The sequence below is a fragment of the Aplidium turbinatum genome, chromosome 2 (genome assembly GCF_918807975.1).
Source record: "Aplidium turbinatum chromosome 2, kaAplTurb1.1, whole genome shotgun sequence".
NCBI classification, from domain to species: Eukaryota; Metazoa; Chordata; class Ascidiacea; order Aplousobranchia; family Polyclinidae; genus Aplidium; species Aplidium turbinatum.
This window is the reverse complement of record NC_137473.1, coordinates 38,398,772-38,417,349: the sequence shown is the minus strand read 5'-3', so window position 1 is coordinate 38,417,349 and position 18,578 is coordinate 38,398,772. Positions and strand designations below refer to the sequence as shown.

The window sequence follows — 18,578 nt, the reverse complement described above, 5'->3', positions numbered from 1 at the left end:
TTGGATCACAGATAAAACGACGATAACCAGAGTGATTATCCAAATTAGTATCAAATGTTTCACAATTTGTTCCAATTCTGTGGAATTGAATGACCAAACTCATTTAGTTGCTATTGGCTTTATGAGGATATGTTGATAAAACGCAGTGACATGTATTCTGAATGTTTGAAGAAAGAAACAAGATTTAAATCTTGATTTGTATAGTGGCATTGATAAGAATGGGATTATACTTTCGACCGCGCTGATGGTTCTTAAATCGTTTCAGGGGAACCTCACCGAAGAACAACCAACTTTACCAGTAGAAAAACTTTCGATTCTGAACCAATTTTTGCTTCCTTCTGATATGAAAGAAGCTAGCGAGCAACATATCAACCAGAAGCTTGTGGAGAACAATGTGAAGGGTATGTTCCGATAGAATGCTTGGTTATGTGCAATAATGTAGCCGCATGTGAAAATGGTAGTGGATGGTATTTCAAAAGAATTTGTTCCACTTTCGTTTTTGTTGAACAAATTATTAGCTTTCAAATCAACCCACTCACATGTTGCTATTTTGATTTACCGTCCACACTCTAGTCTAGATAATCTAAGTCTGCACTATCAGGCATGCACCAAAATGCAATAATACATGCGTAGAATGTTACTACCGTAGCTTTCTTATTTCATGAACCATCGTAAAAAACGTTTAAGTTCATATGTTTGAAGAAAGCAGTAACTTATAGATTTCATTTTATAGTACTGCATCTCACAAACTTATCTTGGCAACCTTTTTATGTATTCATTCAGGCGTGCTGATGGTCAGAGGGGGTGTTGTGATTCTAACAACTATGACTCGAAAGGCTTTTGACGACTGCTGCAAAATTATTGATGATTTGATTCAAAAGACAAGCTTGAGTTTGCCTGAGGCGTATTCCGTCAGCTTTGTGGAAAGCGAAGAGTGGAAATCACTGGTTTCAGCATTGACCAAATCAAAACGCATCCTTTGCAAAGTCCAGGTACTTCAGTGCATCTTGTTTGTGAAGTCAAGTTATCTTGTTTCAGCAGTTACGTTGTAAGCTTTTTTGGTGTGTTCAAAAGACATTCGAAAATTCTTAACAATAAAACGTTCGAGTTGAGCTGAATCCAACAAAGTAGTAGTAGCGCGTAGGTCTAAGCGTGGAAGACTTGACAATGGAATAGAAAATTATTATTATTACTTTGCAAAATTTTGTCGTGGCTCGCCTTTTTTTTTCACAAACTCAGTCAAAAACAAAAACTCAATCACTTACAATAATTGTAACTGTACAACATCGTATAACATTGGTCTCCTACGCAGCGCTGATGAACGTACTTCTGCTGCATCTATCAATGCAATTTAACGTTGTAGTTGCAGGAGAAGAGCATTGAGGTGATTGGTATAGACGACAGTAACAACATAAAAGAAGCTGTAACGAAAATTGAAGAATATTTGAAGAAGTCTTCCCTTCAAACCCGACCTTTGACTTGTGCGCCCCATGTTACGAGATTCATTGTCAAGTTCTTGGTCGCCACTGATGCTATATCGCGAGATGTTTCAGTCAAGGAATCCGAAAAAGGAATAAATGTATCTGGTCCGGCTGCCGACGTAGATAAAGGTATGAACAACGTAAAAAGACACCAACCCAAAGTGGCTTCTTTGACCGGCATGCAAAACCATGCAGATTTTTTTGAAGGAAACTCAGGCTTGTTTATTTATTATTTCAGTTGTAAACTACCTCCGTGGTATTGCCTGGTATCGTACCAAGCTCCAATATGAGGTACCGAACTTGGACTCCTACTTTTCTTCCGATGCGTGGAAAGGTTTTGTCAAGTATTTGGAAAATGCGGTTCGTTGTACAATCGCATACGATGTGGTAAGTGTCTCTACGTACCTAATTTTACAAAATACACAGGTTTCGAGCGGTTGCCGGTTGTCACGCGAGCGGCGAGCATTCCCGTCGTGGAGTTTGTTCGAATGTGACACGATCGCTCGTATGACTGGAAGCCTTAACTAGTTGACACATTCTGCATCTCAGAGACCCGCCTGCGCATGTGGGAAGCTAGGGTAGTGTCTCAACCACCGACGATAACTTTCTTTGTCTTAGGGTGGTGGTAGGCGACGTCACGACAATGAACTGTTACAAACTTCATTTCTTTTAGGGAAAAGCACAAGAGTCACAAGAAGAAATGGAGAAAATGGAAATTCCTCCGTAAGTTTTTGCCGCCTAAAGATTTGAGTATTTCGACCGGCGTTGGATTTTTTGCATGAAGATTTTATCTTCGCTTGTGTTACTATCAGCTATACTAATGGTGATTGTCTTCATTGTGTTTTTAATTTTGAGCCGATCTTGTTTCATATTACAGTGTCCAGAAATATTCATTTTCTTGCCTTTTAATATTACGGTTAAAAGTTAAAAATTACAGAGCACCTGTCCACACAATTACTTGAAATTGACCCCGGCCCATAACGTGAAAATACGCTGTTGTGTTGTTTTGTATGAATCGACTGGGAACCGAACTTACCTGCCTTCGCGGAGGCGGGTGTTATCATCATTAGGTCAGCGATTTATTGGTAACTGCTAATTTTTTGCTTCTGATAAAAGCTATCCTTCGTTCAGTTCGAAAACTTGTCAATAACTACCATGTTTTCAGGTCCACTTCACAGGGCTACTTTCCGCAGTTCGGCGCAGATGAAAGCAAAACCGCATCCTACGGAAGTATCAACATATCGGTGTGCGACGGCGACATAACGAGAGACGACTCTGACGTCATAATCAATGGAGTCACGAGAGAGTTTGACCTTTCAAGAGGTTTTTCAAATGCATATTTGCATTGTTAAATTTTTAACTATAATGGCTTGGACAGATGGAAGGCAAATTGAGAGTCCGTGCGTAATTCCAATTCCAATAATGCCCAAACGATAAATGATGAAAAGGGACTTCCACTCACTTTTGCAACCTGGAAAAGTGTAAAAGACGAAAAGGAAACTAGATGAATTGTTTCATCCAATCTATAATTTTGATAGTTTGGTGGCAAATGAAGCAGTTTTTCCGATAACAATTTAATACGATGCTTCTGGCGTTCAAGCAAAGCAGACCCGTTTGTTTTTATTGCTTTGTTTTTGTACATACGAGAATTTCTATTGTGGATGTTCGTTATCATTACGCTTTGTCCGTCTGCAATCTTCGCTTTATTGGCATCATGGCTACCTGGAGATTTGGCATATGCTTCAAAAATGCGCCGTGCTATAACTTAGTTCTTATTTTATTGGAGTTATTTAAGTCTAATTGCGGCATGAAATCATTTTCCTCTCAATGAAAGTGTGTCGTTTTTAGGGACTGTATCTCCTGCACTCTTGAAGAAGGCAGGAGCTAAAATGCAGGAACAGTGCAATTCAAATCCTGTAATGTCCTCGTCTGTGATCCGTGTTACAAGAGGATGGAATCTTCTCTGCGACTACGTTATCCATCTGGTGACTCCTCACTCAGGAGACAAGTTAAAATCGCGCATCAAAGATGCTTTGGATCACGCTGAGATGCTAAAAGCATCTTCTGTTGCTATGCCAACACTGGGAGCAGGTTTGTTATGACATTACACAGATTTCAGATACTTTGTATTTACAGCGTTACTTGTTGAATTTATTTTAAAGTGAATAATGTTGAGAGGAATAATTCACATGGGTCGTGTGTTTGAACTGTTTCCACGAGTCCACATCCATTGCAGGAGGAGTCGGATTGGATGCTGACGCTGTGGCCTCTGCAATGTCTGAGGCATTTGAATTGTTTGTGAACGAAAAGCCTCACTTTGTTAAGACAATAAAAGTCGTGGTGTACGACCGCACAATCTTGGACCTGTTCCAAAGTTCTGTGATAAAAAGCAAAGGTTAGAAGTCTAATAGTTGGTTAGACATTGCTTAGTTTTGTTAGAACTACTTTGGTATCGTACAAAAAGGGGCACAAAAAGGTGGTCATAAAAATCTTTCAAACTGAGTTTTCTTTATATACTGCCTAAAATTATTGGGTAAAATTTTCTTTTAAGCTTTTTCACGCAAGTACAGCTGTTTGAGTAATGGTTACGGCATTACCATTACCGCTCTGTTGTGGGAGAATGTGTCAACATATAGATTATAGACAAAATTTAAAAGACTTAATACAAGAAGAAGAAATTTCTTATCCAAATATTATTTTGGATATACAGTGGAGTGGATTCACCCGTTCAGTTGTCATTCACTTGTAACTGAGTGAACTTTCCAAACTACTGTAGAATTGATGCATTTTTTTAAATACCACTAACCGCCATGTCAAATATATTTTCTGTTAAAGAAATAATGGGCTTCGGAAAGCGTGAGGCGTTGACTGCTGAAAAGAAAGCCAAGCTTTCGGTTCTCTGTGACAAAGTCACGATAATGGTCAATGCTCAAGACGACACAAGTTTGAATGCGGTGAGCAGATGCACTTTCTGTTTGTTTTATTTTTTCCTTTGTGGTTACGGAGTCGTCAATGACATTCGTCGTCATCATCATGATTCGGATTTGTCTCTACTTGTAATGGGTAGCTGATTCTTTCCTGTGCAACGATGGCTTCACCCCTCTTATCTTCATCTCATTTTGTCCATCGCACCTTTCTTCTTTAGTTGACCTTGTCTGCATCATTTTTTACTTATTCTTTTCATTTTCGTTTTAGACATCCCTGTTTCGTTTTTCCATTACTTTCAGAGTCGATACCTTTTGAAAAAAACTTCCTTTCAATACTGTAGTCTCCTTTATGAAATTAAACCAACGACGCTGCAGTCAAAATGCAAAGGTGTCACAGTGTAGCCAACAACACATGGTAGTGACGTGTGTGACGTTTAAAGTCACGTGACACGCCCCGTTCGTTTGTTTCAGGCGAAGCAGTTGATTGAGTTGCACATGAAGGACAAGATCACCACGAAAACCGTGAAAGACGATTTTCTCACCGAACTAGATGATCACGATTGTATCGATGTTTATCAAGCAGCCGTTAAACATAACGTTGTTGTGACGTTTAAAGATGTGTGAGTTGATTGACTTTTATGAGTACAGATGTCGTTTGTCTGTTTTTTAAAAGTGTTTATATACGTGCAACTTAAGCGCTCTATTATTGACTGATGAAAGAATTACCATACGACTGACAAAGCTTTTTCTGGTGCTTAATCGTGAAGAGTTACATACTTAACTAGAAGGTTTGATTCACTGACGCAGGCCCGATCATCGAGATTGTTCGAGCGAAGTTTCCGTTTGTTTGCTATTGAAAATGGCTGTAGATCTTTCTCTTCAATAGACTCAGCTAAAAAGCAAAATTAAAAAAAAAAAAAAACTAATTTCTGTTGAACAACTGAACATTTAGGGGTGAGATCAAAGTTAAGTTAAACCATAACCTGATGGCGTTCTACTGATGACGTAAGTCACTGGATTTAAACTAATCATTCGATTTACCTATTTCATTGGTGAGTTCCATACCAGGAAAAAAATTACAAAGTTGTTCATTTTTCTTAGGGAGTCTAAGATACTGCTGCACGGAACGACTGAGAATGTCCAGCAACTTTACGATTTTGTGAGGGAACTATTCTTCGAGCTTCGGGAAGCGATCACCATCTCAAAGCTGGTGGCTTGGAAGTGGGCAGGATCTTCTAAGCAATTCACAGCCCTCCCGTTAAGAGTCAGCCGGGCACTTGAGCGAGAGTTTGAGGTTGAAACAACACAGTATTGCTAGAAATGTGTAATCGTTGTTTGTTTTGTGTTTCGCGAGGTGTAAGGTTTCAAAGTTTTGAGGAATACTCCCTGTCCTCTTATATGCGTTGATCAAGTGCCAGAACCGGCCTTGAAGCAAGGGACTCAAACTACACTAGAATCAATATGTTTGAATCTTATTGAAACGTGGTCAATGGTCATAGCTGGATTTGAAGTTTCAGGCACGATTTTAGCCCTTTTTACTAATTGTAGGACCTAAATTTAAAACCAGGGCTGTGCAGTCGGAGGAATTTTGGCGTGCCCGCAGTCGTCAAAAAAAGACCGACTTCGGTTTGATACAAAACAAAGAACAATAAAAATTTTGTTGGCAATGACTTTTCAAAATATTGTTTTTGTTCTTCGTATTGCGCTCTAAATCTTCACTAGAAAATAGAAGTGTTTGTTCTTGTCAGTTTTTGTGAAAGTTGCCCTTTCAATTTCAATCACAACAAGTGAAATCGGCTGTATGTATAACCTAGTGATGAGAGCACTGGCACAACGCTCGAAAGGGCGGCGGTTTGACACCGCTCAAGAGCATGCGACTGTGTCTTTGGCAGGACACTTAAAGGCATGCCTGAAGGTGGACACGAAGATTGCCTTCCTTGCCTTCCCGTCCACTTAATCTAAATCTTCAACCACCGAGCGAAATCCTGGATACGACAAAATAGTGAAATTAATAAAAACAGACAAAAATTCTAAAAAAAAAATCTGACAACCATCAAAAACTTGGCAACATTGAAACCGGAGTCGGCCAGTTATACATTGGGGAATAGAAGTCGTATATTTTTGCCCGACTCCACAGCTCTGGTTGAAACTTTTTTTCTGAGTCTGTAAATTGTTTGGTTGCCGATGCTGGTTTTAATGCAAGAAACATAGATTGACCTTGGCGAATCAGTTCATCTTGATTCAAGTAGAGTTTCATAATAAGCTGTGAATGCCAACTCAGAAATCGAAACGCGGAATCCATCACGTTGCGATGTATGGCACAATTCTTGAAGTGAACTTCTCCGACATGTCCTACGAGTTCAATCACGTGACTGGTCACCTGAAACGAGTCGACAGCGTCACTGAACGTTAGTATAACGTTGATAATCATAATCATTATAATATCATCATATTAATATCATCATAATATCATCATCATCAATCAATCATATCATAATCATCAAACATGATAATGAAACCGCTTAATAGGACAACGTGTAATTGGATTGCCTGCTCAGTCAGGCCACTTTAGAGTGGTCTCAAATTCACTTTTTGAACCATTTTTTACTGTTTAATTACACCACTTAATTATTTGGACCAATTTTGGCCTCATTTCGATGAGGTCTCGTATGACTTTGTTCATGGTTTTGTTTCGTCACTGTTTTCAATATTGATTCTCCAACATGTTCTGTATTTTCTGATGCGCATTTTCAACGAATTTCACGAAATGTAAGTGCACTGAACGGAACAAAGCACACCGCGGTTCTTGTTCACAAAAAAAGAAATGTTCTTATAAGAACTTACCCGCCTTTAAGTAGAGCGGAAGCTCTGCGTTCCTTGGATAATGATTGGATGGTGCAAAGAAGGCAACCTTGAGGCTCGAGCGAAAAATAGAAATGGTGCGTGACCTTGTCCAGTTTAATTGTTTAGCTTTACAACCTTTGGTTCTGTGAAAAGAGGTCTGGCCGACACTCGAAAGGATGTCGGTTCGATGCTTGTCTCAAGCACTAGTTCGTGTCTTTACACGACACTCAATGAATTAATCATGGCGGACACAAAATTGGCTTTATTGCTTTCCCGCTCGCTTGAACTAAATTGTCAATGTCCAGACATAAAACTGGAGTAGACATAGTTATAAAAACATAAATATTAAAAATATCAACACTCTGCACGTTTCCCAATCTATAGAGATTCCTTCTGACTGGAGCGATATGATGGGGAAGACCTGGATAAAAGCCTCTTTGGCTCCGGACTCCAGCGAGTACAAGAGAGTCGTCAACCTCTTCAACTCCAGCAGACCCGCATGCAACGGCATCTTAAGCGTAAGTGGTTGGACGCGTCTCTTTTATTGTTAATGGTTCTTTGACATGTTTGTGACTTCACAAATTGCCTTTCACCATCACAGTAAATCTTTGTCAAAATGAAAATTAACACCTTGGAAAGAATGAGTTCTTTTTCTTTTCGCTTATCTCGACTTACATTTTGTGCATGAACAAACGAGCTGAGATCAAGAAACATTTGGTTTTTTCAACATCCATCGTGTATCATTAATTTTTTTTGTACTTTGATCTTCTTTTGCACGTGAAGTTGCTCTCTTTATAAGGATTTGTGGTTTGCGTCCCAAGAGCATGCGTGGTTTTCATCCTGAAACATCAGGGTCCACTGCACATGAACATAATTTTTAAACCCGTTTAGATTTCTTGTTTATTTTTTTACGCCGTTAGAATCTTGCAAACCTTGTACCAACCCTTGTTCGAGTCATTCACATCATCACATAAACGAGGATGCAAAAGTAAAAAGAGGATTTAATAGTAATGGAACTAAAACGGTTTTATTGTCACTAGAAAATATATGCTTGGGGAAAATACTCAAAATACAAATTATATGAAACAAACATTTTTTGCTTGGATGTTAAAATCCTTTTTATCCACGTTGATGTTTGCAGGTGGATCGCATACAGCATCCTTCCCTTTACAAACAGTATCTCATCAAGAAGAATGATGTGGAGAGGCACATGCTGTCGAACAATCCCGTCGAAAGGGAACTTTTCCACGGCACGTCTCAAGACGATGCTGAGAAGATTTGTGCAGACGGTTTTGACAGAAATTTTGCTGGCAAAAACGGTATGTTTTATGTTGGCCTTTGTGTTTATTACTTTTAAAATCCATCATTTGTTACTTTTTGTTTGTTAGTGGTAGAGATGTACCGATACCAATATTTTGGCCGATACCGATCCCGATACCGATATCACTTTTTTAGGCCGATACCGATACTGATACCGATATTTTGGCCGATACTTTGATGTTACAAAAAGAAGCAATTTTGGTATTTGCAAGGAATTATATCAAATGCTAAGTTTTACCTTATTTGCATAAAACTATTAAAAAAAGCTTTGAATTGGCATAATTTATTAAAGATTCAAGAATCCAATCTCAACCGCATTGTTGTGTCATAATAGTAGGTTTTAGTAATGAAAGGCCACCGTAATTGATGATTGGGGTATAAGGAAAGAAACATTACATCATAATTGGGGTTTCTGAAAAATTAATAAAGTGTTTGCGCAAACTCTCCAAATAGGCTATCATAATTAATAATAAGATGTAAAATGTAAACCAAGTGATTTGTGTAGTCGCACAAAAAACTATTCGACAAGTAATGTGCAACCTAAGGGCGCTTGTCGTTTGGTTGAAAAGCTTTTGCCAGGCCAAGACTACCCAGGCGGCAAAAATGCACAATTCTGCATCGCTCCCACCCCGCCAAATGCTCAAAAAACCCGTGCAACTTGGCTGCCCCCAGCAAGCCGGCTCCACCAGTCGGCGATTCAACTTCCACCCTTAGCCGCAATAAACTCACCAAGCCAAAACAATGTCACGGCAGAATAAGTAGGCCCAAAAAGAAAGCAATGGGACCACGAATCCTCACCAAACCAATCAAAATGATCTTGTTGCGCCCAAGATGACAACCTCATTGCGAAGAAAGGAGCGTCCCCCCCGGCCACCAGCACAAGGCTGAGCACTCACCAGCACAGCGAGCTGCCGTGACCCGCCAACCACAACGGTGCAGCTTCCACACTAGCCATTTCAATTCTTGCTACAAAACGGCTGCCGAGAAACATATAGTTGATTGGATGGTCTAAATGGCTAGCGTGGAAGCTACACCGTTATGGCCAGCGAATCGCAACAGCCCGCCGCACCAGTGAGCGCCCAGCCCCGTGCCGACAGCAGGAAAGGACACTCCCCCCCCACAATGAGGCCGCCATCCCAGGCGCAACAAGACTACTTATTGATTAGTTCAGTGAGGATTTGCAGTCCTACCGCCCCACCCTGAGCCCACCCACTCCGCCACAACATTGTTCAAGCCTGGTGAGTCCACCACAACGAAAGGCGGAAACCAAATCACAAACTGACAGAACCAAGCCACACGGGTCCCTCAAACGTCCAGCAACGCAAAAACGATGCAAAACTACACATTCCCGCCACCTGGGTAGTCTTGGCCTGGTTTTATCCTTTGCTGAGAGTAAGAAAAAAAACACAAATGATAAATATTGGAGCAATTGAGTCTCCTTCACAACTTAAGAATCGAACAACGCAAAACTGCTGAAACAAAACGTTTTGTTTGAGTGAAAGAATCACTGTAAGCAAACAATGCCAAAAGGTGCGTGCATGATGGGACTGCATGATGGGAATCATGGGACTGTGAGGTGTCAAAAATTTGAACAGGTTGTTATTTTTCTACTTCAATGTGACGTTAGTTACTACTTTAAAAAATCTATATCTTTGCTTCCGCAGAAAATCCGCAGCAAACGCCTTTTTTTATATACATGTTTAGCATCGGCCAAATTTTGCCGATACCGATACTCAAAAAATGGCCGATATCACCGATACCGATGCCGATACCGATATATCGGTACATCTCTAGTTAGTGGTATGATGGACGTTGGTTATCTGACCTTGTTCTTCTAATTTGATTTCAAAGTATGGGTGTGTTTTTATAAGGATTTCCTTTGAAATGATATAAAGTTTTGCGTAGAAGATGTAGTAGATTTGTGTCACCTTTCCCTGGGGCGTATTTGTAATCTGTAGATAGCTGCAGCAGATGGTGTTTTTTGACTGGTAGACACTTGAACATAGGACGATTTTCTTTGTGAACTAGCTGACGACTGCACTGATTGCAGGGCCGTAGCCAGACCGCAGAGCAAGGGGGGCCAACTTCTTTTAGGAGGGGGCCGAAAAATTTGAATCATAATTGTAGCTGTTGCTCGAGAATGTTGGGATTTTGCCAGGGGGCGAGGCCCCCCTGGCCCCCGGCTGGCTACGGGCCTGAGTGATTGTGACCCTTCTAGCACTCAGCCAGAGAGTTCATTCTTGCTTTAAAGTTTATTCGAGAATCGAAAAAGAATAATGGGAATCTAACCCACGTCATCGAAATGACTACCTTCCTAACCCTAAAGCCTGGTCTACACTACAAAATATTTTGAGCTGAGCGTGGCGCATTCTTTGTTTATTTAACACAAAGCTTCTCTCGGCAACAGCGCCGTCGTCGGCCTGAAAACGTCTGGTCATCGCGAGCTTTTTTTACGCTCTGGAGAGATTCGCTTGACCAAGGTTCTGGCTCAGAATTTAGTTTGAGCTCAGGTCTTGGCATTTTGTGGGACTTTGGTGGAAAGGCAGTTTCAGTTTTCTGTAAAAATGGTACTCTGTTTCAGTTAATAGGTTAGTTGGTGTGTGTAGATAAAAATTAAAAGGTTAGCTTTAAAAAAGTCTTACATAGATATACTTAGCTGTTAGTTTGGTTAAGGTGGCACTTCACTAGGCTTTTGGTATGATTAAAGTTGGCCTTCCAGCTAGTATGGTGGTCCTACCTCTTAGACGGATTCAAATTATCTTTAGCTGTTGGTCAGGTTTAGGTAGCACTTCACCAGGCTTTTGGTCAAACTTGGGTTGGCCTACCTGCTAGCCTTGCATTGATTGCAGTGTTCAACTGTACAAGTTAAAGGATAGCTCTAAGTCTACAATACTATTCTAGATTATTTTCAGTTGACCTGTTACACTGTGTCAGTACAGCGATGGATGCGTTTATAAATCAATTGAAGGCGAATTTCCAGCCAAATGATTTAACCAAGCAGAAAGTGACGTTGTTAGCGCTTGAATGCACACGGTCGCAAGATCAAATTTGCCAGTGTAAACAGTTTTTAGTCAGTCGAGGCTTGACAAGGCAGGCGTTTGCGCTTTTTTGGGCTTGTAGTGTAGACCAGGCTTTACGCTCGAACCGCTACGCCAGGCTGCCGAGGGCGAAACGTTCGCTTAATTTACTTTATATCAGTATCACGTGTATGTAACACTCCATCTGCTGCAGCGACCTACAGATTACACATACGCTTACCGGAGGCTATCCGCCCATAAGGGTCGAGAAGTGCTTCAACTGCATATCTTCGCTGATCGAGTCAAGATCGTGGTATTCAAATCCAGATTCCAAATCCTCGGTGTGTTAATCCTTTGAAGAACAGTTGCAAGAATCTACCACTGCGGATGAATACGAGGAATGATCGCACTCAGTCAAAATTTTCCAAAAAGAAAATCAATCGTTTTTCGACATTGATTCTACGTCCGCAGACGTTGAATCAATGTAAAATAAGGTTGAATTGTCTGAGTTACGTTGATGTCATTATCTTTCCACAGCTACTGTGTACGGCAAAGGATCATACTTTGCTGTCGACTCTACTTACTCTGTCAACTACGCCACTAAGGGTGGCTCCGGCGCAAAATATTTATTCCTCGCTCGTGTTCTCACTGGAGACTTCTGCAAGGGCCACCACGACCTCAAGGCCCCGCCGAAAAAGCTACACTCTGGCGACATCGTGCGGTTGCACGACAGTGTTGTTGATTCCGAAGCGAATCCTTCCATTTTTGTCGTGTTCAAAGATTCAAGCGTCTACCCTTACTATCTGATTACATTTTACTAAGTTTTGAAATCTCAATCACCGCACTCAGGTTGTGCTGCCTTACAATATTAAATTCCACTCATTATACCTTCCTTTGTCCTGCATAACGTTTAAATGTCCCACTGAACGTCCCGTCTCATCACAACTTAATATGCAGCTGCAGGTGAAATGCTGTTATGTTTGTTCTCGTGTAAGATGTAGGCTACGGTATGTACACGTAGGCTATAGTGTTGGGCGATATTGAAAAAAACAAAACGATACGATATCTGAAAAAATACTCGATATTTTGATACTTTTCGATATTTTTGTTCTAATTGAGAAAGAGTTTCTCAGTCTTCAAAATTAGTGTCGGCAATTGCCGACGCAGATGCATGAATGGCGCATTAGCGTCGGCAATAAAAATGCCGAAGCCACACGAGCGCTTGTAAGGTTAGGGTTAGACATTCCTTCCAGTCGTTATGCCACAGCCATAGATTTGCTACTTAGTCAACACCCTGATGGAGCTCTGCGAAAGAGGCGTGTGGATTGGTTTCAAAGCACGAAAGCGGCAAAACGTGGACGCTTCATTGCGAACGGCGAAGACAGTGTAGATTTACAGCCAAGTGATGAGCTTTTTGATGTGTCCGATTTCAGTAATGACACGACAACCTCATCCTCCGATACAGCATCTGATGATTCCGATTCTGACATCTAGTTCTTCATCAAACAGACTTTGTGTTGCTCGCAGTATCCCAATTGTGCCGAAATTATTTTAGTGTATACGTAAATCGAGGCAATCTTCTCTCAGGGAGCTAGTAATTTGTTACCGGTACTTGGTTGAGCAATTAACGTTATTTTATGATAATTCAACGTCGCTAGATGTCGAATTAATGTAAACAAACGTAAATTTCTTGTTGGGCATTGTTGTTACGCAATATAACCCGCCGGTAAAATTAAATCGATTTGTGCTAACTCGAACGTTGAATCAACCCAAAATTAACTTACTTTTCCTCCCCGTGAGTTATTCAACGTGAATTACTATAACAGCGTGCGTACCGTGTTGTTCGCTTTATCGCTACTTTTGGTATTACTTTTGTGCGATCGTGATATACTACTCTAGTATATTTTTCGCTTCTCGTTTTACATGTTTTGGTACAATTTTTTTCGTAATAAACGTTCAAAGCAATTGCCGAGGCAATTTCAACTTTTGCCGTTTGGCCTCGGCAACGTTTTTGTTGGGGTTTGCAATTACGAGTTAGGGCTGTAATAGTTAAAATATCGAACGATATTGAAATAAATATCGATATGGAAAAGATATCGTATCGTATCGAAAATTCGATATATCGCCCAACACTAGTAGGCTACAGCTTAATTTGGCGTATCTTGAGTGTTTGGTTTGTGCAAACACGCTTTTTTTTAGGTGTTATGTGAATTGCAAAGCAATAAGTTCATTTAATTGGCTGAATAATGCGTAAGAATGTGCTGCTGTGTTTTTTTGTTTCTAATAATAATTGAAATTCATATTTGCATAGCCTATGTAGAATTTTCACTGTTAATTCTCACTTTTCTTTTTATTTGTACTTACTGTTCAAACAATATTTTGATGTTGCTGTGCAATTAACTTTAGGAGCGACAATAAATAAAACGAAATTTTTTCAAGCATGAATAAATAAAAAAATAAAAAATTCATAAAATAAAGAAACACGCTTTCTGGAAATTTCTTGAATGCTGCTTATGCGCTAGGTTAGGCTTACAAGCGTTTTTGGACCGTCAGCAGTTTTCTAAGTAGGCCTGCAGTAGATCGCTTAACAACAATGAAACATGTGTTAATTTAGTGCATGTCTGTGGTTGGGTGTTATGGCTGTTATGCAACTATATTGTGAATATATTAATACAGGGTTTCCCAAGCTGGGGGTCGCGACCCCCAAGGGGTTTGTTTGTTTGTTTATCTTTATCCTGCATTGCGGGAAAGCGGACTTGAGCGCTATGCATCGGTGTACGCCTTCCGACATACACCTGACCCACGCTGCAGCCGACAGCAATGTGTGTTTCCGGTTGTCTACTTAACTTATGACTTAAATTTGGTACTACCTATTACTCGAAATCGATCACTAGGTAGGGGCAATTATCGTAAAGTTTCTTGCCCAGAGAAACAACAGCAAGTGCGGGTGGCTGGAGTCGAACATGCAGGCTCTCGACTGCGAGCCCAACGCGCTAACCACTTGGCCTCGGCTGTTGCAGAAAGTAGACCTATACCAATTTACACAAGGTACTGCATATTAACACTTCTGTGCAAGATGCTGTGACAGTTAGCCTATTAACTTTATTAAGAGTCGCGCACTCAATGGGCTGCCCGTATTTTTGAAAATTTAAGAGGTGAAATGGAATCGGAGTTAAAAACTCTTTTACTGTTCTCACTTCGCCTACCGTTCCAACCTAAGCAACATTGAAACCGCCTTGAGACTTGCATTAATAAACACTGAGCCACGGCTGGAGTTGCCGTTTTGCAGAAAGCAGTCACACTTATCACACTGAATAAATGTGTTTGCTTTTTTGTTTTGTTTCCAGTAGGCTACCCATCGGCTTCGCTGTTATGGTCAGAAATAAATAAAAACAAACTGAACTAAGAACAGTAAATGGTTTTTGGTTTTCGTTTGATTTAAGCTTTTCAATAAATATTACAAATGGATATTTCGCACTGTTCGTTGGTTTAATTGTAAGGGGCCGCGAAACATTTTAGGAGATTAGAAGGGGTCACGAGCAAAAAAGTTTAGGAAGCCCTGTATTAATATAACGTTAACAGCTGTTATGTAGTGTTGTTGTATTTACGTCTTTGGATCGCTTTGATTATTATAAATGCTTTGATTATAATTCTCTGTGGGGGTGAGTAGCCTACTACCACTTTTTAAGACCGAAGTCTTCTCGATCATTTCTCACCTATTTTGCATCCTATTATAGCATCATGTCTATTGCGAGCATTCAAGCTTTTGTTTAAGCTTCGCTCTTTGCTCAGCCATTGTTGTCATGGAAGTGTTTTGCTGACAACTTGAAGTAAAATATATGATATAACGAGAATGAAATTGAAGAGATGTGAGAATTGACAGCGATAGACACGTGTTACGCCCATGAGCAAGTTTTGCACCACTAACTCACTCCACAGAGTTCTCGACCGTTGCTTTTGCCAGTCAATTGCTTCTTATCTTTGTATTTTTTATGACGAATCTTATATTCCAATAATAATTTTTTTGGTCAGTGCAATGAGAGAAACAACGAGCATGGAGTTTATTTAATCCAGAGCACGGGAAAAATCGCGGATTGGGGTCCATATCAAACAACTACAGCAACAGACAGCTGTAGGCACGCTTTTCCGTGTGTAGGATACGTAGAACGTATACCTTACGCGGTCTGGAAGTTAAGATAACCTCTAGGCTAGACCGTCACACCGGACCTCACAAAGGCGCAAGAAACATTTACCTATTCTGCCTTGTAGTGTATACGAAACTGCCAGGATCAAGTTAAGGTCTCAAAAGAAGTGTTTTCAGTCCAAGGATGAAAATTCACTCGATCCTTTCCATTGAAACGCATTCTTTAAGTTTAACTGCCTTTGAACAGAACAGGAGCGAAACTGTTCAAATCACTTACAATATAAATTTTGGACAATTCAAATGGTCCTTTGCATCGACTTATGAACAGACCATGCTGCTGCCATGCCTGGACTACCGTCTGGTTTCACTGTTCAGAGAAATGAGATTGTAACCAATGTGAGAGTAGGCTAAATCTGTGCATTTTACTATTCACAGAGAAATGCTGACAAGAGGAAAAATGTCACGGGAATTCAACAGCAACTGATGTCGTTATAGGGTGTTTCATTAAGACGGATCGATAAAAACAGTAAATAAAACAATGTTAATGGGTAAATTTTATTGATTTCGTGCGCACGAGCAAAGACAAATCGATGAGGATTTTTCAGAAAAAATCATCTTTCGTGATGAAGCCCATTTCCATAATGAAATCAATAAAATTTACCCATTAACATTGTTTTATTTACTGTTTTTATTTTTCACACATAATTGTCATGTGCCAAATAACATCATTTCATAAAGAAATCAATAAAATTTACCCATTAACATTGTTTTATTTACTGTTTTTATCAATCCGACTTAATAAAACACCCTTTAGAATAGTAAGCTACCTATCTACGCCTAATTTCTTTAAAACAAAAATCTCATAGACACAACAACAAGTTATTAATTGCTATGTGTCTGAATATATCTGTTGTGAATTATTAAAAACAATGAAAACTATTAATACTACAAAAAGTGCTCAATGCTAAGAAAAAAGGCAAAGCCGAGCGAATTAAATCAAATATAGTTATTACCATCTGAGGCCTTTACAAATTGTTTCACCTAACGGATCATCAGAAGGTCTTATTCAAATAGAATCTATTTGAATAAGATCTATTGAAACAAGAATCTATTTGAATAAGACCTTTTGATGATCGGTTAGGTGAAACAATGTTGTGAATTATTATATTCACGTACAGTATTATCAATGTAATATATTCGTATATTTTGCCGCCCCCAATAATTTGTCGCCCTAGGCAACTGCCTACTCTGCCTACTGATAAATCCGGCCCTGTTTGCGTTAGGGAACGTTCAAATATTACGTAACGCCTTCGAGGGGGAGGGGGGGGTTATGCAAAGCGTTACGTTAGCGTCACATTGGGGAGGAGGGAGTTCAAGCATAACGTTACGTAACGCTTTCGAGTACGGAATGGTAGTTTTTTGTGCTGAATTCGTACTGAAAAAGCGTTACATGGGGGAGGGGGGATTGAAAAAAGCGTTACGTTGGCGTTACATGGGGGAGGGGGAGGGGGGTCAAAAATTCGGAAAAACAAGCGTTACGTAATATTTGAACGTTCCCTTAGATCGGCATTTTTATTGTAAAAATTAAATTACTGAGAATCGGTACAAGTTGGTGAAGTTTTATTAAGCACTACATGAATTATTTGGTACTTAGGGCCAATTTATTTAGGTGGATGCACGATCGTGCTTTTGAAAGATGGTAAAACTGTTAAACTTCGAGAAAAACGAGAAAGCTACAGCACATTTAGTGACAAACGTTTCTAATTTTTAATGTTAAACTTTAATTGGGTAAATTTTTAGTTGAATTGATGCAAATTGGTGAATTTTAAATCATTCTGTGGGCTTATATTGAACACTCAACGTTGGTTTAATGTTTTTATTGTAAAAACCTTGTAAAATTGTCAATAAATCATCCATTTCGCTATATCACCTTCCGTCGCTTTTCGCCCTCTTTCTTTTTCTTCCCAACAATAGTTGCGTCCGTTTGGTGACGTCATATTGACCAAGGTCCAAGACCAAGCCAAGGCGATCTTCTCCATGCATGCAAGGCATGCACTGCATGCCTTACAATTCTAATGAAAACAGAAATCTTTCAGAAACAACGAATTTATGCGTAGAAATTGAAAATGTTAATAGCAGAACCTCCTCGCTTTCTTAATTTCAATATTCGAAACAACTGTTCGTTTTCAAAATTTGGCCGGACTATTTTTGTTTGAACGCTTGGTTTTGTTTAGTTTTCCGATTAGCATTTATTTGGCCTTTTTCTTGTGGTCCTCATAATTTAAGTCCTTGAGGTTTTCTACTGTAGGTAGAATGATATAGCCTACTTGAGACCTAAGCACTGTACGGTAGTTTAAAAGATCATCAAGAAAATGGGTCGGGTGTATGCTGAAGGCCATACACCGCTGCATAGCGCTTCAAGTCCACTTTCCTGCAATGCAAGATAAAGATTTAAAATCAAGACATTGGATTCATGGTGCATTCCAAACCTCATTTTTTGCAAAACAGCTCAAACAATTATTATCAGCTAAGTAAGGCTCAGATTGCAAGAAAAGCTTTAAAACCTAAGGCAAATTTGCAAAATTTTCCTGGGGGGGCATGCCCCCAGACCCCCCATACACTGGCTATGACCTCCTTCCACTGCATGCCTACGAAAATCAACCAGGATACACCACTGGTCCAGGCCCAGGGGGGCTGATTTCACAGGAGCATAAGTACAGCGTGGGCTACGGTAGGCTTAGGCTATACAATTTACTAACTGCAAGCTATTAATTTCACTAATTTAATTTTTATGATGTTCAGGTTTTTTGGCTCATGACAATGCTTTTCTGGAAAGCGTTATGGC

General features: G+C 39.9%; 1 protein-coding gene across 2 annotated transcripts in view; it reads left to right on the top strand.

Moving 5' to 3' along the window:
- The window catches only part of LOC145764588 (uncharacterized), a 32,069-nt gene extending 16,449 nt beyond the window's left edge, over positions 1–15,620 (top strand). Inside the window, exons 15-30 of one of the 2 annotated variants that reach the window (XR_014288494.1) lie at positions 266–401; positions 784–992; positions 1,364–1,610; positions 1,720–1,868; positions 2,155–2,204; positions 2,647–2,804; positions 3,330–3,572; positions 3,718–3,876; positions 4,317–4,435; positions 4,880–5,028; positions 5,510–5,702; positions 6,690–6,816; positions 7,637–7,770; positions 8,394–8,571; positions 12,127–14,307; positions 14,610–15,620. Coding sequence is in view for 1 of the 2 variants with exons in the window: in XM_082576218.1 (XP_082432344.1) it covers positions 266–401; positions 784–992; positions 1,364–1,610; positions 1,720–1,868; positions 2,155–2,204; positions 2,647–2,804; positions 3,330–3,572; positions 3,718–3,876; positions 4,317–4,435; positions 4,880–5,028; positions 5,510–5,702; positions 6,690–6,816; positions 7,637–7,770; positions 8,394–8,571; positions 12,127–12,410 (2,535 nt within the window). In the remaining variant the exon portion in view is untranslated. Of the gene's footprint in view, positions 1–265; positions 402–783; positions 993–1,363; positions 1,611–1,719; positions 1,869–2,154; positions 2,205–2,646; positions 2,805–3,329; positions 3,573–3,717; positions 3,877–4,316; positions 4,436–4,879; positions 5,029–5,509; positions 5,703–6,689; positions 6,817–7,636; positions 7,771–8,393; positions 8,572–12,126 lie in introns of both variants that reach the window. The other variant, XM_082576218.1, reaches the window with a different exon arrangement.
- The last annotated feature ends 2,958 nt before the right edge of the window (positions 15,621–18,578 follow it).